General features: G+C 44.7%; 1 protein-coding gene across 1 annotated transcript in view; it reads right to left on the bottom strand.

Annotated features, from left to right (window-relative positions):
• Glyp (glycogen phosphorylase) overlaps window positions 1-27162 on the bottom strand; it is a 30744-nt gene extending 3582 nt beyond the window's left edge. The window contains exons 1-11 of the mRNA XM_084582852.1: window positions 26627-27162; window positions 21178-21279; window positions 17631-17813; window positions 16400-16531; window positions 14030-14141; window positions 11995-12077; window positions 9239-9475; window positions 7963-8697; window positions 5931-6152; window positions 1138-1265; window positions 478-612 (exon numbers count right to left, since the gene is read on the bottom strand). Of these exons, the coding sequence (XP_084438978.1) occupies window positions 478-612; window positions 1138-1265; window positions 5931-6152; window positions 7963-8697; window positions 9239-9475; window positions 11995-12077; window positions 14030-14141; window positions 16400-16531; window positions 17631-17813; window positions 21178-21279; window positions 26627-26872 (2315 nt within the window). The 5' untranslated portion in view covers window positions 26873-27162. The remainder of the gene's footprint in view (window positions 1-477; window positions 613-1137; window positions 1266-5930; window positions 6153-7962; window positions 8698-9238; window positions 9476-11994; window positions 12078-14029; window positions 14142-16399; window positions 16532-17630; window positions 17814-21177; window positions 21280-26626) is intronic.
• Between the last annotated feature and the right edge of the window lie 476 nt (window positions 27163-27638).

Below are 27638 nucleotides of genomic sequence, written 5' to 3'. Positions count from 1 at the left end.
TCCACTGCTCTGACTCTCCATAAGTGGCTCTGGCATCCCTCACATGTGCAGAACTGAGCACAATGCCTATGGCTCTCACAAAACGCTATCTGTGCGTTACATCCTTGATGGTGGATTTAGCATAACTGTTGCAGCCGCTACTGCACAGGTAGTATGCATGCCACAATGGCATTTCAGGATGCTATCTCGAGCTGCACTTCAAGGCATTTGGTACAGCTGAAAGTCAGATAAGCCTAATTATGACAAATTAAGCACAAGGCTTTAAACTGAGAGCTCCCTTGCATAATGCTTGCAGCTGCACAGTCACTGACAAATGAAAAGCAACAACAACAGGGCAATCCTTAAAACAACAATTTAAAAAGTTGCAGGAATTAGGGTGTCTCAATTAAAGATTTCAATATTCTCTCCTCAATCAAAATCCTTCTTTAGCAAATCGCATATGCAACAGTTGCATGTGCAGACTGGTCAATGGCCTACCTGTCATGGTTGAGCAGCACGTTTGTGAGGTCATGGAACAGGTTGGGATTGGATGGGCTGAAGAATCCGCTGTTGATCTGGTCAATGGCCTTCTTGGCCTCCGGCAACTTGTTATAGTAGTCCCAGGCATTGTAGCTGAAAAGAAGCAGTTCGTGATGACGCAGAGCGTAACGAGCGAAAACAAGGGGTGCCACACAAGACGAACCTTTGTAGATGAACACCTGTATGTACCAAGCATTTCCTCAAAATTTGGCCTTTGGTGAAGGCAAGAACGACACCACCTGTGGTATTAGCCTACAATGGTGCAGCTTCTCAATCCAAAGCATTCCTGCTGGTGAAACAACTGGACTCCTTCCAATTAACGCTATACCTACCCTCAATGACTGAAGTTCGAAGGTGATCAAACTGTGCTGAGGCTGAAACCACGGGAGCACTTTTATGTGTGCTTGAAGTTTATAAAACCGAAGTGATAAAGTCTGGCTTAATAGGACTGTTAGAGTTCTCACTATATAAACCATCTCACTATATAAACCATAACACTGCATTTGTGCACAGCTCCCTGCTGTCCTCGTCCATGCACTGCTAACTGTATCCGTGAGTCCGTGAACTAAGTGCTGCAGGCAACACCGGTTTTCTAACAACAGGAGACTCGGAGCTCACCCTCGCTTCTTGAGAGCCTCAACCTCTTCTTCATTCATGCCAAAGATGAAGATGTTCTCGGGCCCCATCTCTTCTCGCATCTCGACGTTGGCACCGTCCAGTGTGCCAATGGTCAGCGCCCCGTTCAGCTGTGGCAAAGAAAATGAGATCACCTTGCGTCATAAGAGGACCGACTGGAACATCGCAAAAACATCATAAACGCTTAATCTTGTGTTTAAGCTATCCTAGTGCTATTGTTGAGCTAAAGACACATCAACCATTTATTTCACTCGGCAGGACTTGGATGGTAGTTCAAATGATGGAGCAGTCCAAAACATACGTCATATAAAGCCACATCTCTGCGAAAAACATTGCTGCCCTGCTTTTAGCGTTACCATTGATCTGTTATGATGTTTCACTTGCACACGCATTGATCGGTTCCGAAGTGGCACAGGTGCGTGCTGCAGGCAAACAAGTGGTGCCCTCAAAGTGATATGCATATGCATACCTGCATCATTGTAATTGCAGTGGATGTGCTATAACTCTACTACAGTCAAACTCACTTATAACGATACCTGTTTTAACAATACATCGGATATAGAAATGGGCAGCCACTGCACAGTCAGGTTTGCCATGTGATCTATAGTAAAATAAACGGCTTATTCCAATGGTGTCATGTTACATTATCGGTTACAATGACCAAATATGGTCACTAAATGTCAATAAAAGCGGGGAAATGCGATGACCATAAAAGCACGCGTGTATGCGAAGACACCGACGTTGATGCAACAATAAAAAAAAGGAAAAGAAATCGGGACAGAGCGTGTCGAGCCAATGCAAATGCTTTGATTGGGTGCGCCGGGAAAGCTTGCATGCCGCACAGATGCGGGAGAGGACGGAGCACTTCCTCACGCGGAGGAGGAGGGAAGGTGTAAGGCGTGGCTAGGTGCAACTTTTCTGAACTGGAGAGCTTTGAGCACTCCCCCTCGAGACCACCCGTGACCTAGGGTACTGCCTCTGCACGGTGGAGCAGTCCATTCTGAGGATGCGCTGACCGTGGTGTGCTGCACTATCCTCCCCTATTTGCTTTCTCCAGGCCCCCGTTTCGTGGCTACACATGTTTTGTGGCAGACGTGCAGCAGTGTTGTGCCTTTCTAATCATCATTGCCATGATCTTGCTGGCCCTGGATTTTCCGTGAACAGAAATTCAGGAAACACGACACAAACGGCGCAGAAGAGGAAGCAAATGGCAATGCCGCTAGAAGATAAGTGGAACATTGTACATGAGCACAAGGACGGCATAAAAGTGTGCAACTTTGTGCGCAAGTACGGCCTGACGCAACCGACAGTATCGACAATCATCTGCAATGCGCTCGAGATTGAGAATGAAAGCAGTGCCAGTGCTGCCCATGCAATGAACTATGGCCGGAAACAGATTCGACACAGGGCCCAGAAAGACTTAGAACAGGTGCTCTACCAGTGGTTCTTGAATGTCCGTGCAGCGAACCTGCTGATTTGTGGCCAGATTTAGCAGAGAAGGCGAAGCAATTCGCATACCTCCTGTGCAACACCGATTTCTAGCCTGGTGATGGATTCAATGGTTCAAGGAGAGACACAGAATCGTCTACAAGGCAGTCATGGGTAAGGCAGGATCGCTCGATGTGGACACCAGGCAGAAGTGGCTTGAGGAAACACTGGCCTGCATCCAAGAAGCATGCACGCACCGGGACTTGTACAATGGGGACGAGACTAGGCTGTTTTTCCAGATGCTACCCTCAAAAGCGCACGCTGTCAAAGGCGATCCCTGTAAGGACAGCAAGCAATCCAAATTGTGCATGACCGTTTTCTTGTGTGCCAACATTAACGGCAACGACAAATGCCCCGACTGTCATAGGGAAACCCAAGAATCCCTGCTGTTTTCGTGGTGCCGCGAGGATCCCGATTCGCTACCGTCATAATGGAAAAGCATGAATGACAAGCAAACTTTTGCGCTTGTGGCTGGTCAAGTTTGATCAGCGGATGCAGCGCGAAGGTGACATTGGTGCTCGACAATTGCACTGCGCACCAAACAGCTCAGAAGCTCTCGCATGTGGAATTTTTTTTTCCTCCCACATAACATCACTGCAGGCTTGCAGCCTATGGATGCAGGCACTGCATTGCTTGCTTCAAGGCACTGCATTGCCAATATGTTTTGAACAGGCTCGCACTGAGCCTCGACATTTCTGTCTGAGAACGCTGACCGGCGCCAGACTTGAAGATCTCGCTCCAGATGGCAGTGCAGTTTATTTTTTGAGCATGGGAAGAAGTAAGCTCCTCCTCCACCCTCACGAAATGCTTCATGCTTCGATGGGGATGCCAGTGACACGGAAGGTCGCGAAGCTCCTGCTGACACAGCGATGACCGAACTTTGGTCTACAATGAGCGGTAGTGACTATGACGCATCAGGACTTGAGAAATTTTACATGCCTACGATACAGTCGCAACAGATGAGCTGACAGACGAGGCTATCATCGCAGCAGTCACTGGCGCGGAGGACGGTGACAGTAGCGACAACGACGATGAACCGGAATCTGTGCAGGTTGAGTCTCACCAGAAGGCTTTGAGAACGATTGACTTCCTGCGGGATTTTGTTTTTGCTAAGAACCTTCCACTGCACTATGTTCAGCAGTTGGATGCCCTGCGGAAAGATGTCGGCCAGATTGTCGTGAAACAGACAATGCTTACGCAACGGGTTTCTTCCCGTTAAAGAAGGTGTAAGCTACCTTGTCCTCATTAAATGTGTGGTTTATAATGTTTTCGTTGTTTTCTGTTTTCTTTGTTTTTGTTTTATCTAGTTATAAAAATGATATTTCCATGGCACTTCAATATTGTTATAAGTGGGTTTGACTGTATTAGACTGTACCTGAGCAAGAGTCATGCTTCTGTTATGTCTGCATGACCTCAAATCATGATACCAAACAGTGTGATGTAGCTGTCATGCCCCGAATGAGTGTACGCGAAGCAAAAACATCTATATTTCCACTAAGAACAATGGTCACAAAGACCACAGATGAAACCCAAGGGCAGAAAGCGGGCAAAATGAGCACCTCCAGTCCACCTCTCCCCTTTCCTCCCACCATAGCTCTGCGGGTGGCATCGATGAGGACACAGCGCAAGCTGTGCCCGTTTCATTTTCAACATGATCACTCACTCTTTGTAGGCCACCTCGACGACAACAGAGAGCACATCATTACTGCCACAGCCAGTCTGTACAAATCATTAAATTTAAATTTAAGATGGCCCCTTTCACAAAGATCACATTGAAGACGTTGGATGTGACAGTAATGCCCTCTCGTATCTATATCGTGCCGAAAAATGCGTGCTTTCAAAAGAAAAATATTCTTCACACACTGAATACCTTATGCCTACTTTAGACTAATAAGTCTAACTTCTGGACTACATAGAGCAAAAAAAGAGTCTGTAGTAATTATGCACACATTCCTATGAGAGAGCACACAACTGTTCCTGAATGAAGTCTGAAATATTGCGTGTCTGAGTTACTGTAGTCCAAAAATATTGCCCGCTACTGTTCTTTGCAACCACACTAAACACTAAACTCACATATATAGATTAGCCTATGTGTTTTAACTAGAGGCGTGCAAATATTCAAGAACTTCGAATATGAGTCGAATATATTTGTTATTCAATTCACATTTGAAAAAACTGATATTCGGGATTTCCAAATATTCCAAAATTACTAAACACATCAAAAATTTTCGGATTGCCTGCAGATATAGTAACTGCACTGCGTGCTTCGCCGCAATGCACGATCGCGTGGGCCGTGCAGTGAAGAATCCTCAGAATGCGATGGAGTCGTTTTGTGAAGAGGGACCTTCTCTTTTGCGAAGAGGTTCCCTTTTGCAAAGAGGGACCTTCCCTTTTGAGAAGAGGGACCTTCCCTTTTGAGAAGAGGGACCTTCCCTTTTGAGAAGAGGGACCTTCCCTTTTGCGAAGGGACCTTCCCGGCAGTGTGTGCAAAGCGAAGCACATGACAAAGCCAGGAAAAAAAGTCGTTATATCGGTCAGATTTCAAATGCAGACATCTGTTGTACAGGTGTTCATCCTTTAAAATTACCACGAAGCAGATGATTTTCACACCCATTCTTAGGACAATTAAGAGGCCAAATTAGCGAGAGAAAAAATATCAAAAACAGTTTCCTAGTTTTTAATTTTTAATTTTTCTCCCCCCTATATTCGTATTTTATTCGTACTCGAAAATGTCAATATTCACACACCCCTATTTTCACTAGCACAAGCAAATTAACTGCACAAATGCACAAGGAAGGAAGCCAAAATAAACATGCCAGAAAGCATATACTGTATATACCGGCATTGAGCTTCATTATCGTCTTAACCAAGGTCTTGGAACAGCAGAAAATCTCACTGCATGAGTCCTCACGTCGAACAGTAGTTTTCACACGTGCTTCAGCACTGTCGCACATTACCATACATCAAGCCAGCCCACACTAACAGCATTTCTTACCAAGAGCTGTACGTGAAGAACATGAAAGGGCATTCCCGTAATGTGACTCCAAGTTTCAGCATCGGCTGCGTGTGCAAGGGAGATGCCGAATAACCGATGACATGACCTTATGGGTCATTCCACCAATGAGTGCTTGGTCACGTGACTGGTCATGCAACTAACAATGGCTCGTAACCTTACTATGACATTTCATGCGGAAAACGATTACAGTCTAGATGGGAAGGTTGGGATGTCTACTTATAACAAATGGTTCCACACAGGACGAAAATTAAAGAACATCTGACATACAGACCATGAACTTCATGTTCCCAGTGCCTGAGGCCTCCGTGCCAGCCGTGGAGATCTGCTCACTGAGGTCAGCGGCCGGAATGATCTTCTCGGCCAGGCTGACACGGTAGTTCTCCAGGAAGAGAACCTTAAGCTTGTCGCCCACCACGGGGTCGTGGTTCACCACATTGCCCACTGCAATGATCAGCTTGATGATCTGCTTTGCTATGTGGTAGCCAGGGGCTGCCTGCAATTTCCAAGCGTTGGACGAGCCACTCAGCATTCCACTCCAGTACATGCCGCTTCAAAGGACACAAAGGAGATTACGCACAACTTTGCCTCCTGACAAGAAACTGAATATTAGTTGCGTGCCAATTCAAAGACAAGCTCAACTGCTGAGCATTTCTTTTTCTCAGCAAAGCTAAACCCAGAGCTTCCTGCAGTAATTCCTGCATTTGCTTGACATCAAAAGCGGAGGTGCGCGAAAAGATTGGCAAGCTATCATCATGGACTTGCATCAGGCATCTATGTATAAATTAAGCACTAATTAATATCAGTGCTGCTGTACATGTTCAAAAGTCTTCAGCATGCAGTTGTAATGCATTCCACGTTGGTTTCAATTATGTCAGCATGCATAATACATTTATTTTGCTTTTGAACTTCAGGAAAGGAACGACTGGAAAAAGAGGAAACATAATGGTATTTACAAAAATTTGAGAGCACAGACAATCTCAGATTATCACATTTGAAACAAATCATAAAATAGTTCCATATATCAATGATTCTATATACAGTGTAGTTCAAATTGTTCAATACGTATTTTTCTTTCAAAAGCTATAAGATACGTTGGTGTGGCCACTTCATCTGTATTATACAACACAGCAGACATTATGTAGATTAGAGAGAATAATGTTAGATGATTAACACACCAAATTTTTATTACTGATTTTAAGGGGCCCTGTTATAATGTGAAATTGAAGGCCGTGAACATTGAACGACCTTAAAATAATGTTGCTGCATATATGGCACTGTTGCCAAAATAATCTTAACTGCTACATCATCAAACACACAAATTGTACTTTGCACTTATCTATAAATTCAAACAATGCCATTTTTAAATGTGCAATGCGTGAAATCCAACCCAATGAGCTTTCTGATGTGTATTATTGAATCTCAATATTCCGAGTCAATATTGGTTAATAAAGCTTGAAAAGGGGGACTTACGTTTGATGTTGAGAAACCAATTTTGCAATATTATAACATTATTTATTAAAATTATTAATTGAAAAGTCTGTTTGTGAACATCAGTTATCTGACCATTAGGTTCTATAACATGCAATGTCTGCCTTGTCATAAATCCACTTGAAATGGCCACACCGGAAGCCTTTCATAGCTTTTGAAAGAAAAATGCGTGTTGAATAATTTGGAGCACCCTGTATATAAGAAGTGGCACTAGATAAGAGTGATGTGCTTTTGCGTCGAGACGTCATGGTGGATGGTGCTTTAAAACTAGGCACTGCTGATCTCAAAGTGTCTAATCCTACTACCATTACACTAAAAGTAGAAAATTAGCTCATTAAAATTAATCTAAAGCTTTTTTTTCCTCAATGCCTAGTACAAGAGATCGGAGATCGAAGGCCACACTCAAGCGTATTCGAGCTTAACCTCGTCGTGCCGTTTAACAATGCAAGAACGGATGGCAGATGTGCAAAGCCGCACAGCTGACTCAACTTCGCATGATGAAGGATCAAAGAGTGCTGTTAGGTGTCACTATCAAACGCATGCTATTCTATTCGATAAATGCAAACAATCGGCGAGACCGAAGTTCGACACATTGCGCAACTTCCTTATACTTTTACACGATTTCTAAAGTGATAATTTATGTGTACGATATAGTACCCCAAAAATGAACTATGTCCAATATATTTGAGCTGGACAGTTAGTGCTGGAAAACTACAACAATAAAACTTGCTGATGCATTTCTACACCCACAAATATATTTTTGCTTCCAAAAATTGAAACATTAAAAGATCATAACAAATCCAGATGATGCGCACCTTTCCGCCAATCATGATGGTTCGTGGCACAAAGGGGGCACTAGGGTCGGCCTTGATGCGGTTGTACAGGGTGATGATGTGCAGGCAGTTGAGCAACTGCCGCTTGTACTCGTGGATGCGCTTCACTTGCATGTCGAACATGGAGGACGGGTTCAACTTGAGGCCCGTCAGCTTGTTCAGGTACTCGCACAGGCGCATCTTGTTCTCCTGCTTGACCTTCTGAAGGTCGCGCAAGAATGCCTTGTCGTTCACCAGTGGCTTCAGCTTGGTCAGCTGGTCCAGGTGGACAATCCAGTCCTCGCCAATCTTGTCGGCGATCAGGTCAGCTAGGCTCGGGTTGCACAGGAGCAGCCAACGACGGGGCGTAATGCCGTTGGTCTTGTTGAGGAAGCGCTCGGGATACATCTCGTAGAAGTCACGGAACAGGTCCTTCTTGAGGATATCCGAGTGAATGCGGGCCACGCCGTTGATCTTGTGCGAGCACACGATGGCCAGGTGGGCCATGTTGATGCGCTTCTCGCCCTCTTCCTCGACCATTGACATGCGCCGGAGGCGGTCGTTGTCCCCAGGAAACTTCTTGGCCACCTCGCCCAGGAAGCGGGCATTGACGTCGTAGATGATCTGCAGGTGGCGCGGAAGCAGGTTTTGCAGCATGGCGCATGGCCAGCGCTCCAGGGCTTCGGGCAGCACTGTGTGGTTGGTGTAGGCACATGTCCGAGTCGTCAGGTCCACAGCCTAGCAGAAGAAGGCATAGAATAATAAGAAAACTGGACACCTGTTCAGACATGGCCAGGACAAAAAGCAGCACTGTGAAATGATAAATTTCGAGCCAATTTATTATGATGGAAACAAAATAAATCACATTCACGATGCGTTCAGCACGCAAAAAAGAATGCAAAAAGACAGCTGTCTTGGAGACAAAGAAAGCCGAGTAGAGAGAGCCGAGTTTGGTTTAACAAAGTGATAGAAGGCAAGAGCAGCACCACTGTTAAAGAACAAAAAAAAAAAAAAAAGTAATAATAAAAAAATATAAGAGCTAGAGCAATGCAGTTCATTAAATGGAACTATCATTTATGGTTAAACCAAACAACACACAATAACGCAACATTTCCTTAGGAAGTTTCAGACAAGCAAGATCGCGAAACTTGATAATGACAAACTTGACAAGTTTAAGCTGATTATTATAACTCTCGCATCTTCCATAAATAATGCAATACATATTCAGTACTTATGACTATGCATCTCCTCCTTGAATGACTAAAGAGAATCCTGGCACCTTCTCGAAATCGACGCCCTCGATGTCGACGAGGATGCGGATGAGCTCGGGGATAGCGAGCGCCGGGTGCGTGTCGTTGAGCTGGATAGCCACCTTCTCCGGGATTTGGTCCATCTGGGTGCGGACGGCCGTTGTTTTGCCAAACTTGGATGACTTGTAGCGGCGCAGGATGTCTTGCATAGTAGCGGCCACCATGAAGTACTCCTGCTTCAGCCGGAGCTCCTTGCCCTCAAACATCTGCACAGTGACCATGGGACACATGGATGAGCAACAGCAATCACAGTACAGTCGAACCCGGATATATCGAACCCAGATATATAGAATTTCGGTTATATTGAACTCACGGAATATCCCCTTGAAAATCCCATGTGAAAGTATAGGAAAGCCGCGTCATATATCGAATTCAGTTTCACCGGTTGTTCGATATATCGAACTCCGCACCACGCACTGGAAAGCGTGCCGTTCCCAAAGACGACCGCATCACCCTCGGCCGTTTGCCGTGTGACGTTTTCAAGCCGCGCGCGGAATTAATGAGAGGGGACAGTTCGGCTAGGGCAGCGCCGCGCCCATTCCCTAAAGGCGCGCGCATTTGCGGTTATCGTTTCCCGCGCGCCAGCACGTGGCAAGTTTGCAAGCTATGTGCGTGAATGAACCAGAGAGAACCGGTGGCAATGAGAGGGGAAAAGCGCGATAGAGCGAAGCGCAAGGGTATGCCCATTCTTTTGCCGAGCTATCTCTCTCCCTCTTTCCCGGCCTTCGTTCGCAGTAGCACGCGCTACGCATGCGCCAAGCCAGCTCAGCCCGTTTTCAGACAGAACGTCGGACGCTTTACCCAGCGTATGTTGCGAACCCACTGCGCGCAGCGGCGCGGCTGACGTGGCTATGGCGCCTGCGGAAGTTAACAAGCGGCACATCTTTTTTTTTTTTCCCGAGATTCGTCTATATTTACTGTTGTGCTGTACGCGCGGCATAGCGTAAGATATGGCGTTACGAAGCAGCTTTTTTTTTTTTTTTTTCGGGAGTCGTTTATTCTTGCATGTGTGAATTAACGAAAGTATGCGGTCAGCTGCGATCATGACACTGGCTTTTAGCATTTTTCGCTTCAAACAGCACTTGCAGCTACTGTATCACGCTTTCCAATATTTTGTGGCAGTGGACTACGCCCGCCCCAAGCGCGGCGTGATAAATCGAACCAGGCTTGTGCAATCAAGCCGTCACAGGCAATCTGCCAAGTTCGCTGGCCGTCGCAGGAGCTATAAAAAGATAAACACGCTGCGACGTTATCGCTGCGCAGCATCTTGACACGCTGCCAAGAAATGAGCTGTGGATGAGACGACCGAAACGGAGTGCGACATGCAAGCGAAAACGCTGGCGATTTCTTCCGCGGCGACACAGAAACCTTGTTTGGAGCTGCCGGGGTGGCTGGAACAGCAGAGGGACGCAGCTCCAAGTTGGAAATTTTTTGCTGTCGCTGCCGCTCGTCGCCGAGATTGCTTAATCGCTTGCATGTCAGCGAGCTGGCCTTAACGCTTTTCTTTTTTTTTTTTTTCAAAATTCTCGAGCGCAAAATTGAAGGGTGGGTTCATTATGCGAGTGAGTTGATTATGCGACAAATGCGGTATCGTTTTTTCGCATCGTAAGTGCTGTCCCAAGCCGATTTCTGTATATCGAATTGTCGATATATCGAACTATTTCGCGATTCCCTTCGAGTTCGATATATCCGGGTTCGACTGTAGTAGCAACAGTGCAAGCAGAGACCAAGAAGTCAACGCCCCGCCCCCTCTTTTTGAAAAGTGTACATTGACATTACCGATGTTACTCGTCTCACCTCTACGATTTCCCTGTAATTTGGGTAGGATTAGATACTGCCTCCACTGCGGAGGGATGGTCCAACTGTTTCACCAACTATAAGTGAGTGCCTTCTAGCCGGATAACTGTACAAACTGGAACTGAATTTTTTTACGTACTTGCAGCTGCATAACAGACATTCGCATAATCCAAACATTTGATATATTTTGCATTTTCCTTTAACAGAAGCATATCTTTGCAAACTTTGGCACTCCAACAAAACCTCTACTGTATTAAAACAAAGAGATGCGACAAAAGAATTAGACTCTGTCCTAATGTCCTGTCTCTTTCTTCCTATACTTTTTCGCGCAGGTTCATTACCTTTCTGCTAATATAATTCGTGTGCCAAAAATTTAACAAACTCCCACAAAATTAGCCATTTCTCTAAGATAAGGGGCAAGTTGCTGCTTTGTAATGTATGACAACACAAAATATAAAGCTGAAAGGGCTACAATCACAAGGTGCAAGATGCAACCATTACTGAACTTCAATATTATAAGGGGGGGGGGGGGAGGGGGGAAGAAGAAAAAATAAACAAAACTTGCTGGGTAATACTGCTAGGTAAGCAAAATTTGAGTGCCGCTAATGAGGTATTTGAACCAGAGACAATCACATACAGAACACACAGTGTCAAAGAATGGCGGTGCACCTCTGCTTGGCTCGACCATTTCGTAGCAGCCGCAGACACAGAGAAAGCGTAACAGATTCCACCACCTTTGCCTAGCCCCCTCCCTCCATACTCTCCTCTCACACTTTGCACTTCCTGCTTTCACCATACCTCCCTTCACTTTACTTTTCTCCTAACACTGCAGCCATAATCCTAATCTTAACATAATAAAGACACGATAAGCAAACTGAAACTGAATGGCCTCGACTAACATTGCCAAAGGTCTCGAACAAAAACTCACATTGTCATTGGGGTAGAGCACCCGAGAGATGTTCTCCGCCAAGTTTCGGTCAAGAACGGCCTGAATGTAGTCACCATTGTTGACTGCAAAGAATACAGCACAGCCACAGACATGTCACCAATGCCAAGCAGCGACACCAGATGAGCTTAAGATATCATTAACAGCACGTTCCAATTGCATTCCAGGAAACTGTACTACATCAGCAAAAAGAACACAAAATCTGCTGCTGTGTCAAGAAAGATTCGAATGTTTGATATTTAAATCTCTTAAGCATTTTTCTTGAGCGAAAAATGTTTCTGAATGTCCTTTTCCAGTGGCTTCGGTTTGATGTTCTTCCTGCTGAATGGCAATTATGATACAATCATTCCTTATGCAGCGTTCAGGGTGGTGTCATGCCATTTCGTTTACTAGTATTCAGCATTCACCTGCTAATCACACTGAAGGATAGTTTGTGACAGGAATTCGAACCAACGTATGTACCTCAATTTTAACAAAAAATTCAAGACACCTGGGAATTGCTGTATTTGTACAAGTCTACCAATTCCCCATTGCAGCCAGCATTTCATTATGTAAAGCAAGAAAACATGCTCTGGATTGCCGAATGGAATAGATGATAAGGCAACAGAATCACACAAGGCAATTCGCAATCCCGTGCAGTAGGCTGTAAAATAAAGGTATGCAAAGGTAAAAGAAGTAAAAAAAAAAAAAAATCATTCTGCACCCAGATGTGTATAGCAGCAAATTAACCAGCAGAAAACTGAACAACTGCACTACACAAGAACAGCTTAGTGCGCAAGCCTGCCACGCAAATTTTGAAATATCGAACTGCCAAATCATTGATCAAGGAAAGGTTCACGAAAAAAAAAAGAAAAAACTAATTCAACCTGAAGCATGTTTCATGCCTGGAGCACAGAAACACAATACTCACATACCACTCTTTAAAGTTTTACAGAAAATGTGCCACCCACTGTGGTGGGGCATTGGTTAGGGCGCTCGACTACTGTTCCCAAGGATGCGGGATCGAATCCCGGCCTCGGCGGCAGCTTTTCAATGAAGGCAGAAGGCTAGGCACCCATTTTCAGTGCGATGTCAGTGCACGTTAAAGAACCCCAAGTGGTCGAAATTTCCAAAGTCCTCCACCCCAGCGTCTCTCATAGCCTGAGTCGCTTAGAGATGTTAATCCCACAAACCAAACCAAACCACAAAATGTGTGCAAGACGTGTCATGTAGCAGCTGTGCCAGCAGTCTAGCTCTTGTAAAACAGGTCAACTCTGCGCTATGTCGTAGACTCCCTTTAAAACAAACTTCTGTTAGTCTTATCAGAAGAGGATCTTGAAACAAGTCTCCAGCATCCAAACACAAGTTACATGAAACATGAAAACAATAAAGTAATAGCCTTACAGAGAGAGCGCAATTGTAAATAAAGCACTCACTGCATTACGCATGAAGATTCGTGTTATCCAGCCCATGTTATCTTACCTGAAAATGGCACTTGCCTTTTTTTTTTGTTTTTTCATTGTCTTTTGCAATGCACAATGAGTTCCACAGTGGCTGCCATTTTTGTGTGTTTTCTCTGACATTTCCTTTCCCTGTTGGTTCTAGTATGTGGAAGGTGCCTAGCAATGTAGCCACGAGGCTTCATATGCCCTGTGAGTACCATTGCGTAGGGGTCACTATGGGCCGCAGTCGCTGCGAAAATGAATCTTGACCAAAGCACATATGAAACAGTTTATCTTAAGCAGATTTTCTTTAACATCAAGTTCTATTAGAAACTAATCAACATGTCTCATACTCTTCACCTTATCCAAGGATTCGTCTTAAGCAAGTTCATTATAACTGCAGTCTACTGTACTTCATTAATGAAGAATAGCACAGAGGTGTTCAAGACACACGGTGAGGTTACAGGTAGTAACGGATATAGTTTAAGTGAAGTCAGCAAAACAAAAAAATATGCTCTCAGATTGTGTTGAAATGCCAGCATTCAGGACAACACACAATTTACCGTTACGAACCACAAACGGAAGACAGTACTCACAGAAGCGAAGATTAAAGTTGATGGGAGACTTGCACGACCACAGTCGCATGGTGTTGACAACATTGTTGCGGAACCCTGGAATCGGGTTGTCGTATGGCATGGCAAACACCACCTGGAAATTGGCGAGGAAGATGACACACTGCCTTTCACTGTCTAACCGTGAAGTACCAAGTACATAAAAGACTGCAGGCTTCTTATAAGCACATGTAAGGAAATCGCTGATCTTAATTATATCAGCACAATGCCAGGTGTTCTTCAGTAACCCTGTTTCCAAGCTGTGCAGCTAATTTTGCCATAATGCTTCAATTGCCAGCCAAACGAACCTTTAATTGCCTGCTCCTTTAAAAAGGAGAGAATAAATTAGCAACTCAATGTTGTTGTTTTGTTTTCCACAGCATAAGTTGACAGAATGCCCATAGTTCAGTATTTCAAATCTCCTTTCAGTTTTTGCAACTGTTTACTGTCTGGCTTATGTCATAGCCGTGAGTGCTTAAATATCAGATATTTAAATATCAGACACCACACACCGAGCACCGTTAACTTGATGATTGACAGCGCACAAGATCTGCATACACTGAAACAATCTAAATGGCTTTTTCTGCAGCAGCAATTAGATGCACTCCGATCCCAATAGAATGAAATTCAAGGCTTCATCAGTGAAGCGAGTGAAAACGCAGGCTCGCTGAAAATTGCCCTGTGCCAACGGCCACAGGTCATATGCGGAATGCCAAGCTGCACCAAAAGTTGGGCGAGTTAGCGTACGTTCATAACGAAAGAAATAGTGCAGAAGAAACACTGCGGATTGACAGGACCACATCAAGGAAAGAAAATCTGAAAGGACAACGCCCGTCTGTGCCATCTTTTGCGTCCAGCGTGTTCCTTTTGCGCAATCTTTTTCTTCACGAATTCCAAGCTGCTGGCAAAACAGCCAGAGGCAGTTGTGCGTCAGACCACATCGTTGTGCCCCGCCAGGCACATATCCACATATCTGCTCCGAATCAGATGCGAATGTCAATCACACCACTGAAAATATTAGTGACATAGGTGACTGGCTTTGGAAAAATGACCTGCGACGCTGAATTTTGTGAATTCGAACGTGCAAAAAATAAATAAAAATAAAATAAAGGTGGGAACAATGGCTTACTCCCAGAAATTAGTTAAACCCCAGTAGTGAATTGGAAACTGCTCGTTGTGAAAGGAAACAATTGCAGTGTTCCTTTGCTGAAGAGGCAGACATTTCAGTTTGTGCGTGTGCGTGTGCGTGTGTGTGTGTGTGTGTGTGTGTGTGCGTGTGTGTGTGTGTGTGTGTGTGTGCGCGAGCATACGTGCCGTACATATTTCATTACGCTGAAACAGGATTTGGCCCCACTGGCAACATGCATAGGGCATAAAAGAAAAGCTGGATGCTTATTGATTTGAGAAACCTACACAATTCATTCCTGTTTTAAACCAACAATCTGAGCAGATTGATACCAAAGTGCTTTGAAGAGACATCTACACTAATAGACATCCTGAACGAGATTGATGCGTTAGCAGCGCTAAACACAATCAGAAATGAAATTGGAAGGCTGAATTATTTGGTGAATTGCAGATAGTAGAGAACTTCAATGCTCAGCAAAAAAGCTCGACAAAGCACACATACTGCCGATGTCAAACTAAACGCAAAGGCAACTGAATCTGGAACAGGAAAATGAGAAGGGTTTTAGCTCAGGCAGACTGCCTACTACAGTGCCCTTGTTTCACAGGTCCATTGCATAAAAATCACAGTGTGGAAGTGCTAATGAACATGATCGGCATTTATACTCCAGCAGCTAACACATTGCATTTTTCTGCCTCAGCCACAGTCGTCTCGTTTGTATTTCTTTCTACACTGATCTCACATCCGTTGCGTTAACTTTCCTCATACCCCCTTGTCTTGTGTTCTTTTGCACTAATTCCCTTCCCAAAGAAGTGGACATTATACACACAATTTCAAATGATGCACTCATGAAAGTTAAATAGTGAAGCGCTCAACCAGATGTTTGATGTACAAAAAAGTGTAAGCGTGACAAAGTGCAGCAAACAAAGAACTATCAAGATGGCTGTAAAAAATAGATTTCAGCAACTGCTTCACCACACACGCAATACTGAATGTTCACAACTGCTGGCAATATGTCGTTTTACCTCAATGCTGGCAATACATAAGCAGACCTCGATCTTGGGATGCACGCATCTTGCTGACGTTAACCCCAATTCCACCTGCCCTGTCCCTTCTCTCCACGTGCATTTCCCTTGCACCTTTCTCCTCTCGGCAGTCAATGTGAATGAGCGGCTATGCCAGGTTGAGCCATGTCACAAAAACAGCAAACTCCGCAAAAGCGGAAGCGTCACCTGAGTGTCGACCCACTTGAAGCCCTTGTCGGTCTTCTCGACGCGGCCGTAGAAGTTTATGGGAATCATGTACTCGGGGCGAGCCTTTTCCCATGGGTTGCCGAAACGAAGCCAGTCGTCCGGTACTTCAGTCTGCAAGATGAAAACACCACACAGGTGTGTACACAAGTTCCATAGTGATTGCGCTACCAACATGCAGTTTAGATATCTTGTTCATAAAATTAGTCTAGCCTGATCTAGATCTAGAGGACTATAGTAATGCAATAATGCCAGGTGGTCGAAATTTCCGAAGTCCTCCACTACGGCGTCTCTCATAGCCTTCTAACGTTTTTCATGTGTTCTATAACTGAAACTGGCAGCCATGGGTATGTGCACACTGGTAGTTTAGGCCAGTGCGCTTCATTTACTTATGACCGCACCTGTACACATTAAGGCAAAGACAGACTTCTAGAAAAAGATGCCATGAATTGCTGTAAAATTTCATAGTTGGTTAGCCGATTCCAGTTGACAGTTCTTAGAAGAAACAAATATTTGAAGCAATTACTGAGAGGGCTAAAAGGAGTAATTGTGAAATTGCATCGCTGTCTAGTGTAGTAATCTGAAGAGAAAGATACTTCAACAAGGTTGATCTTGAAATTCCCAGTTATATATGTTAGTACAAAAATTTTGCCCTTCCTTTGTGTCTGTGCCTTCTAAAAAATTATTAATAGTTTCCACCTAATATTGTTGCTTCTCATATTTTCCTTTCCCAAAGGAGGGCAGAATATAGACTGCTGTTCAGCACCATGTCAATATGAAATTATTTTCTATTGCAACCCGTATAGTGATCTTTTATGCGCAAAGAGTAACAAATACACATGCCTTAAAAGCTCTCAAAGACTAAACTGTGCAACAGTAACTGCTCAGAGACGAAATTTGGGAGACAATGTGGCATTTAAAAAATGCACTGAAAGTAGTATAGTATGATCACACCTATAAATGTTTAAGTGCTATCAACAACGGGAGGCAGAATTCGCACCAAGCTTAGATGTATATACTGCAATATAAGCTTGAGGTGGCAAACTGCAGAAACCACAAAATAAAAAAAGTCTGCTGCGTCTAACACTGAAGAGCTGAGCTGGCTCTGTTGCACAAGGAGTGAGGCACGATTCAACTCCTCTCCTGAACACCTTCCCTTTTGCTAATGGTAACTTTTGGCCAGCCCTCGCCAACCACATGCTTCGTCCCTCACCTGCTCGCCATTGGTGATCTTCTGCGTGAAGATGCCGTACTCGTAACGAATGCCATAGCCGTAGGAAGCCAGACCCAGGGTGGCCATGGAATCTAAGAAGCAGGCAGCCAGTCGACCCAGGCCACCATTCCCCAGACCAGCATCCTCCTCTATCTCTTCCAGCTCTTCAATGTCCAGCCCCATCTGCAACAGCCAGTTGGGAGGCCCCGGTCACTACCATCTGTTGCAAATAAACTTGACGCACATTACAACATTCTTCAATGAAAATGTGGTATATGGTACGGGGAGCTTCAGTGAATGAGTGGTGAACGAAGGTTCATACAGTGCAGATGTATGCAGCATGCGATCTACGGAGTGACGTGTGGGGTTTTATGTTAATGAATGATGAACAAATCAACGACTGCAGACCTAGATATGCAGACCACAAAAACATGCAGTGAGAATGCATGGCATTTAAACTGTACACACAACAAGAATTTCATGAAAGACACTATTATTGCAGCTATGGGACAAGGCATTTACATATGCAAAAAAAAAAAAAAAAAGCACAGCCACCTTCTTTACTACCATGACCATTTCATGGAAATGCCACCTCCCTTCCAATGGACTGCACGATGTTAGAGCGTGTGTGCAGATGATAACCTTACTGTCACAGCAGCTCAGAACTGCAGGTTTATTGTTTATCACTTTTTCAAACATGCTGCAGGGCAGTTCTATGGTATTTTGAGGGTTTTTTTTTTCACATTCTGGTGAAACCTGAGATATAGGCCCATTTCTCATTCAGACTATACTTCCACAAGGTTAGGTAGCCATACAACTTTTCATTTCAGTGCAATTTTGATTCTAAAGTTTGCCATTTCCATAATCTGCACAAACAACACCATATACTTCCAATGTCACTAACATTCCTGGCACATTAATATGCACTCCCCAGTTCACTAAAAAAAACTCAGAATTGTATTTTATGAAAGGATCATTCTTAGTTACTACCCAAGCAACTCAAATTGCATACAAGTTTTAATAGAATACTTATAAAAATTACCTATACGTATTATATATACCTATATGTTATCACCATGTTATGCGAGGCATAGCCCCTGGCCATGGACTGGGTTTTGGTTTGCTGTTTCCATTGTTTTAAAACGGTTACTTCTTATATTTGGAAAAATGGTGTGCTGTTGTGGAAGAAACTAAAGATTGTGATGACACTGTCAACTAAAAATATTCAAGACCCCAAGAGCTGCTCTGCCCTGTTACTTATTTTTGAGGGGTAAAGAAAAACACAAATTAAGTAGGACGAAAATTAGTGCGTTGGCAGAAGTCTAGGCAATTGCAAATACTGGAGGCAGATAAACTGAAGCTGATATGAAAGCAACCAAATGAGCAGTATGCAAAGATAACAATTAGCAGCTCTCAGTTAGGCTGCTTCAAAACTCAAAACTGCGCAGTCTTCTTTGCCGAGAACTTCGCTCGAGAACTGTCAAGGCTACACTTGGAAAGAATCGGCACATTGTGGGAGATAAAGCAGCAATTAAAGCTGGTTCAGGTGCTGATAATTGGGGTCACTACCCCCCTTGCACTGCGGCTCATAAAGAGAGATAGAGCAACAAGTTTTAAAAAAGATGCACCACCAAAAAAGGGTGGGAGCAAGCATGACCTGGAGTGAATCCCAAGCTTCGCACACTTTCAGCTTGTCTTGTGTGGTAAGAGGTTTCTTTGAAATTTTTATTATTAAAGGTGCAGGTACGAAATCTCGTACCAGTCCAAAACGTACGCCATTTAGTTCTGTATAAAGCAAGTCTTTCTGCACTTATGTATTATACCACACAATTTTTTTTCATCATATCATTTAAGAACTTATGCTGCAGGAAACCTGCTAAAGTGCACGTCTTTTTTTTTTTAATTTCAAGAAATGCAATGAGATTAATTATTCAGCCCATCATAAAGCCGAGTTACAAAGCTCTGGAGCTGTGACTCCAAAATAAGTTGTTTTTATGTCTCCTCACTTCTGAATTTAAAACATCAAAACCATATAACTAAAGTTGCATCACAGGTAGGATGGTAATTTCACTGTTACCAGATACCTGCCTGACAGCAGTTCTTTATAGCACAATTCCCAAAAAGCTCACAACAATAACAACAACAACAACAAAAAAGCACAAGGACTTGCTTTAAAGGAAATAAATGGAATCAGCACACAAATATGAATTCTCTTTGAAAATTCCAAGAGTTGTGACTTCATTATAAAGAAATTTCGGAAGGGTCTCTTCCCTCCCTTAATGAGACTGCCCTGCTGACCTCACAGAAAGCCCGACCCCGAGATTATGCTAACTGCTGGCTCTATGCATGAAGAGAAGGGGGAGGGAGGGAGAGGAGGGGGCATCTTCCTTCCAGCTTATCTAGTGAGCCCCCTAATGCTATCAACCTTGCGAAGGAAGCCACAGTGGACAACTCCACCCTGGGCCGTGCCAAAGAAGCTTGTTTGTACGAGCAGCGCCTGTTGAAGGTCAGGCCGGCTTCGCTATCAGTTCATTATTGGAGAGCCTCTCCTCTGCCACTTGTGCCCCCTATCACTAAGGCGTGCAGAGGGCCAACCTTGGAGGTGAGGAGTGCACAAACAGCCAGGCATGCGCAATGGGAGAAACGAAAAATATTTCTTATGCACGAGCAAAACACCTGCACCTATCATTTGCTCTTGTCCGGGTACTATATATAGCCTCCCACTCGAGCATTTAGCAAAATTTTATTTCCGCACAGCATGGACACAGTATGCAGCAGCAATTCACTTTCAAAAGTAGTCTTCTAATTTCAGTGAAGTCCTTGAAAGAATCTAGCCTATCCCTGCTTTCAAACTGTTGTTTTCAAGCGTTTGAAACGCCAGTTTTGCCTTATTTATTTATATTCCTTCTAACGTTTTTCACGTGTTCTAGTATAACTGAAACTGGCAGCCATGGGTATGTGCACACTGGTAGTTTAGGCCAGTGCGCTTCATTTACTTATGACCGCACCTGTACACATTAAGACAAAGACAGACTTCTAGAAAAAGATGCCATGAATTGCTATAAAATTTCATAGTTGGTTAGCCGATTCCAGTTGACAGTTCTTAGAAGAAACAAATATTTGAAGCAATTACTGAGAGGGCTAAAAGGAGTAATTGTGAAATTGCATCGCTGTCTAGTGTAGTAATCTGAAGAGAAAGATACTTCAACAAGGTTGATCTTGAAATTCCCAGTTATATATGTTAGTACAAAAATTTCGCCCTTCCTTTGTTTCTGTGCCTTCTAAAAAATTAATAGGTTCCACCTAATATTGTTGCTTCTCATATTTTCCTTTCCCATGCATCTCCTATAAGGGCAGAATATAGACTGCTGTTCAGCACCATGTCAATTAAGCTGCATGTGCATGTCCAGTCCAGCTGTTACACACACTGTCATTTTCTATAAAAACTTGCTTGAGTACTATTTGCGCAGTGAAACAAACAAGAAATTATTTTAATTAAAAGATAAACAATTACAAAAACGAACCAGGCATCGCTGCCTTCCCATACCTGGTAAAGGGCTTCATCGCAGGCGTTCTGAATGCCTAAGTTCACCATGGTGTTGGTGAGAGAGCGGCCCATGTAGTACTCCAGGGAGAGATAGTACACCCGCTGAAAAAGGTCAAACAAGGTCGAAGTTGATTAACGATCCACACTAAAAAAACAAAATTAATGCATCATCGCTGAATTTGTTTTGAATGTTTTTTACCTTCACCACTGAAAACACTGTGCAAGCTATACTAGCTTATGTTCATAAGAAATGACCGCATACTTCTGCGTCTCTAGTATTTGCCTTTTCCTGGTGGATTCCACTGACCCTTACATACTACTACAAAGAAAATACTTGGACCCATAATTTTAAAAAATACAGTATAAGGCTAAACATTTCTTGCATGTTTAGTAGTATGTAATGTGCTCTGTTGCCCACCACAAGGTGCACAGAAAAAAATGCTCATTTCATCTGAATAAATTCATTGGCACTAACACTTGTAATACCGTTTCTATTACATTCCTTACATCCCCGTGTCTACACACGAGTCTTCACTGTAAGGCTAGCTAGAGTGCCTTGCTTAAGCGGCCCCTTCTGCCATCATTCTAGCTGTCACTCCATTTATGTTTTGCAAGCTAACCTCAAAGGCACTGTACTATGTGCTTTCAAGCCAACCACTTCAGCATTAAATGATGCAAAAGCATTAGAATGCATGCTTGGCCCTCCCAAGACAAAGATGAGACATAATTGCTAGTTGTCCCTGCTGCCTAGACACTATAGCTCTCCAGCAGCCAAGGGTGGCTCACCTAAGAACAAACTTCCGGCAGAGGCAAGCATTAACACACTACAAGAGCCCACGGAAACACAACTGTTACATTGTGTTTTATGGCACGTCAGTGACTAGGGCTACCCTGCAATAAATACACAGTGTAGTGTACTTGCTTTGCGGATAAAGACTAAAACAAAAGCTGCAAATAGTCCATTGTTATAGCTTTTCCTATACATCATTTTACGGCCCTTGGAGAAACCGGTTTGACTGGGCTGTTAAGGGGGGAAGTCGTCAACACTTTAGCTACCCAATATGGCAGCACCGTTCACCCCTTTGCAAAATTGTGTATACTATTGGTTGGCGGAGCAAAATAGCAGTAGCAGGGGAGCGATGGGCTCTTGTAGCCAAGTGCTGTTTTTAATTTTTTTCGTTTAACTTAATACATTGACAGAGTCCTTTTAGTTTTAGCCTTTTAACATTTTACCTGGTACCTAAGGTGACCAAAAAAAGGGGTTGGAGTGGGATTCTAAGAACGCACCAGCAGGCCTTTTCTGCACTTCCTAACCAGAAAGTGGAGGCCCTCATGTTAATGGACTCGTAACTCATCTGTCATTTTCTTGGCAGCGTTCCCTCGCTGTAACAGGCTCCTATGTCAGACCACAAGCGGTTCCAAGCTGGCATTTACTACAGTTGCCAAGAAGGTACCTTCAAAATGCTAAAGTTAGTAAAAAAAACAGCGTAAAGACATTCATCATATTACTTTCAAAACTTTCAAGGGGGCTTCCCTTGAACTGACTGTCAGTGACAGGGTATCATTGCCTAGAAAAGGGCTCTCCTCCATCTTTTGTGCTTCAAAAAGAAAGAAGAAAGAAATATGTAAGCAGGCACCTTTGTGACAACACCTGAGAGAAAACTGCTACTCCACCCGTTCTTGCTCAATCTTAAGCTTCTGCTTCAGTTTGTGCTCAACATTTTGCAACAAAGAGTCATTCCATGCGCAGGGGAAAAAAAAAGTCCCACATTTATTGTTTCAGGAAATATGTATAAGAAGGCACCACTGCAGCCACATCCACATTCAGAGCAAAAGTTGCCAATTCAGAAAATTCGGAAATTTTTCTCACACAATACTTTAACTGCACAAACTTTCTTAAATACAGTAGTTAGTAAACTATGAATGCACTGCAACCGAATAACAGTGCAAACAATTTATCTATTTTTGTTCCCTTTCATCTTTTGTTACTTTAATACATGAAAGTGTACTACCTCTGAAATTGATGCAAATGCTCACATTACTAGCAACTAAACAATCGTAACTGTTATGAATCACTCCACAAGATCAGATAATTTTATCACGAGAGGCAATGGGCACCCATTCAAGAAGTAAGGTGCTTTTGCCAATGATGGCTTTTTAAAAAAGGCAGTCATGCAACACTTTCACTCGCATTAGACAATTTGTGAACAAGCCTAGCAGGGGAAAAAAGAAATAAGGCAGGCAAAGAAACAAACTTCAGCTTTTTAGTGTCGACAGGGTAGGTAGAGCATATGCAAAAGAAGTGGCCAACAGAGAAACAAGTTAAAGTCAGTGCCAGTCCCATTTATTTCTGCTTCTTCACCTGTGCCATCCGCCTTGCATTGCCAAGTTTCCCGAGACAGCCAAGGTCAGTTAGGTTCAAATACCTTGATTGCCTCACTTATTTAACCACAACTCCGTATCCAGACAGGACACGGTCACAGCGATTGGGCAAAATTCCCTGTGGCAATATAAAAGTACCCCCTCCAGCAACAGGCCAGACAGTATCGCAGAAATACCCAACTTGTGACGGCCAGCCTTGGCTGCTCTCACCCTCGGCACCCAACAAAAGCCAATTCAAGCTAGTGTGTTTCTTTTTTCGACTTCTAGCTCATGGCCAGCCCTCACCCCAGTCTCTTCATCAGAGCCAACCTCAAGAGAAATCCTTCGTTCGTGCCAAACTCGACCCAAATAGACATCACAATCTGTGGTCTAGCCACGAGGAGCAGCGTCTGCCACCAACTGTGCCTTTCCTGAATGGGACGGACAGCAAAGCAGCCTAGGTGAGATTTTGATTATCTAAACAATCCAAAATACGGCTGAAAAGCACCAGTAGCAGTGGCAACTGCAGTAAGTGGGCAGAATGCCAGAACTGTAATAGAAAGCTCCAAGGAGCTTCCACCATCGTCGCATGGCTCAAAGTGGCTCGATGCAGAGGCACAATAAACACAAACTTAGGCCAGATAAAATGTGAGCAGTGAGAAGAATGCCTTGGAGGCAGAAAGTTGGCTTCGTGACAGCAGGCACCTCAAGACCGATAAGGCAAAAAGCAAACAGATAGAAAGCATCACGTACAATGAGCGTATCAGAGAGACCTACTTCTCTGCTTGGCCAAGGCTTTGACAAACAGCAGCAGCACGGAGTTGGAAAATGCAAGGGTTGAGTTATCAAAACAAAGATTATGTGAGCAGACAGCTATATTGTGCCGTGTGTGCAATTGCATCAAATCGTTTATATGTCTAGCAGTGACACTAACTTCATAAGCTGCAAATGAATGACATATGTTCAGGATTTGTATTGTCCTTATGCTGAATAGGATCAAGCTATAAAAATAAGGCTAGTTTCCACACAAAGTTACTAAACAAACATCTAAAATGATTCGAGATCTGTTAAATTCATTGCAGGTAGAGGATAAAAGTGGCTGACAGAGATACATTTGGTCGGTGTCAGCTAAGTTCATGTGTTTCTGCTTCTTTGCCTGTGCCATCCCATTCTACTATTTTCATTTGTGTTATGGTTTACATCTTAGTTGCCAGGATAGCCTTCAGGGGTATGCCAGCCGTGGAACCGCAGTTAGAAAAACATAACTGATAAGTGCCTGCTTTATTAAAAAGAAATACAAATACACGACAAGTTTAACGATGACGCACGAACACGCGATTGAAGCTAAAACTACGCCTGCATACAAATCAGCAGATGAAAATGTGCACAGAGCCATATATGTGGCTATGTGAGCATGCATGGCTCCCTCTGACAAAATTTATCTTCGGCAGATTCCGTACATTTTCAAGACAGCAATGCAAGTGATAATAAGGCTAAAACTGCCTGTACTCTATCCCCTACACAGCGAAGGTTGACCACATAAAAGCCGACGACCCCGAGTACATCGATCCGCCGCTACCAAGCGACACGCCGGAGATTTTTTATTCAAGGAACTTCTAAAGCAGACGAAGAACAAAAAGATCCCAATCATTAAGCTACCTGCGGAGAGTTTGCGAGGTACACTATTACGGCCAGGTAACTCGACCTCCTCACGTATGGATATGCGCGCGTACCGAAACAACTTCTACATTTCCGCGCACAATGCGATCGTGTGGAAGCGCTTGGTCGTTCCTGGGCGTACGCCGCGCAATCTATGGTGTCCGAAAAACAATCGGATGCCGCCGCCTCGCTCCAGAAGCGGGTAGGTCAAACAGAGGTCAAACGCCGCTAACTTCGCGCCTGCCTCGGTCGCGATGTCTCGTGCCAAGACTAGAACTGAAAACGTTCCGTCACGTTGCACCGGTGCTCAAAAGGGTTGGCGCGGTCACAACTCAGCTGTCAAAATCGAAAACCGCGCCGCCCACTGATACGCGAAAGGAAAATAGGCCACACGCGACGGAAACGCACGTAATCAGCAACCGGCCGCGCTTATCTTCCAAGCACGTCAATCCCGCTCGCGCGCCAATACTCAGCACGGGGGCGTTCCCCGCAAAGCTACCGGGACCGAGGAAAACAAGGAGCCGCTACACACGCCAAGTACTACACGCTGCCTTATCGAATTGCAAGCACGTAGTACGCAGCATTATCGACCGCACGGCATTTTTAACGGCACTGCAGCAGACGCCATTGGACAGCCTAGCTAGTTGTGCTGCCGATCCCTAGCAGTCGCGGATTTCCTTCGACCAGACGGGAAACCGAGCGTCAAATATCTAGATCTCCTGCGGCGAATTGCAATTCCACATCCTGTGCACGCTAGCTGTTGCTCCGTAGCCAAGAGTTGCTTCGGTTTCCGTTTCGGCCGGACCGCCAGGGACTCGCTGGCAGGTGTACCGGTGTAGTACTGTCTACTCATACTCCAATCAAACGCAGACGACGGGTTTTGCTTTTTCATAGAGCAGCGCGCAGTACGCATATAGTTTCGACGCTAATTTGTTGCGCACTGCGGCTAGAGCGCGCGCACTGCACGTATATGTACGGATTCACAGCAATAGTACCACGGATATATGGTGTTTGTGCATATGCTGTATCGCCCACATGCACTTCGAAAAAAAAAAGTTGGGGGGGGGGGGGGGGGGGGACGAGAAGAGGAAGGGGTACCGCGCTACACGCAGGGCAAACAGTGCAAGCCGACCCGAATACCGCTGGAGAGAAAACCCGCTTTTCGGCCAGCCACTCCTTCGAGCGCGCCTGCATGCGTCCTGACACTTCCAACCGTCAGCTCGGGTCGTGCTCGAATTTCGAACAGCGCAACTGCGCGCATACACACATAGCAGAATAAGGTGCGAGGCAGAAACAGAAAATGACGGCTGCGGGTAAACAAACGAAAATCACGCGCAACATACCCGGAATGCGCAGAACGCGCCAGCAAAATTACGCAGAGCTGAACGGGTAATCGAGCGAACGAATGTTGGAAAACGTTTTCATATACCTTGGGGTCCTTGTCGTAGTAGTGCTGCTGCGTACGGATCCATCGGCCGACCAAGTGATCCTTGACGGTGTGGGCCAGGGCGAAGTAGTAGTCCCTCGGCGTGGCCACATTGCGGTCTTTGACCAACGTGTAGTGGACGTGCCGGTTGAAGGCCTTCTTCACGTTGGCAACGTTCTCGACCTGTGCGATGCCCCGCACGCTGATCTGCTTTCGCCGCTCATGGTCGCTCGTCGGCGTACCCGACATTGAAGCTGCCGGCTTGTCCTTGCCCACTGCGGCGCGAGAGAAAGTTTTTGGCGGCGGCGGACGGAGGGGCTGGCCGCAGCGCTTAGGGGAGCTGTGAGGCTGCGTGCGCGGCAATCAGCTGATTTCTGAGCGCGACTAAAAGGAGCAGACGAGCGAACACGACGGGAGAGCTCTTTTTTTCGCGACCCCTCGCCGATCCCGAAGGTCGCGCAGCCGCAGACGACGGAACGGCGGCGGCGTTTTCTCGCAGGGGCGGCGGACGTCTGCTCCCGGCGCTTGTTTGTATTGAATTCCCGTCGTATTTTGATTTTTGTCTATTTCAGCTTGTAGCGTGCTACGGCTCTGGCTGCGAATCGGCTCAGCAGTGCAGCTCAAAACCGAAACTAACTCTAGTTCTGTTTTCTGTCCTTCGTCCCTGACAACTTGTGACAGCGCACGCACGGCGACAACCGGCCAATACGAGACGATAAAATATTTCAAAAGTAAACGGTCTTTTACCCCTGTCGCTATAATGCGAAACGGACTGAGAAAGCGAGAACGATCTAAGCAGAGATTCAGAAAGCGAAACTATTCAATGGTGCGGTCGTACGCAGTTTAGATTTCGACGCAATGGAGATTGCAGATATGAGGAAGGCAACACTAAAAAACTTCTCACTGCTACTCAGTTCTTATGCCAGCTTAAAAAGCCCTACCTCGCCAACACACGTAACGACATAACGTCGAAGCAGCTAAAAAACATACAAACATGCAGCTGAAATTGCGCGAC

The sequence above is a fragment of the Amblyomma maculatum genome, chromosome 10 (genome assembly GCF_055883805.1).
Source record: "Amblyomma maculatum isolate TAMU_Amacu chromosome 10, ASM5588380v1, whole genome shotgun sequence".
Lineage (NCBI taxonomy): Eukaryota > Metazoa > Arthropoda > Arachnida > Ixodida > Ixodidae > Amblyomma > Amblyomma maculatum.
The sequence above is the reverse complement of the archived record's forward strand: the minus strand, read 5'-3'. Positions and strand labels throughout refer to the sequence as shown.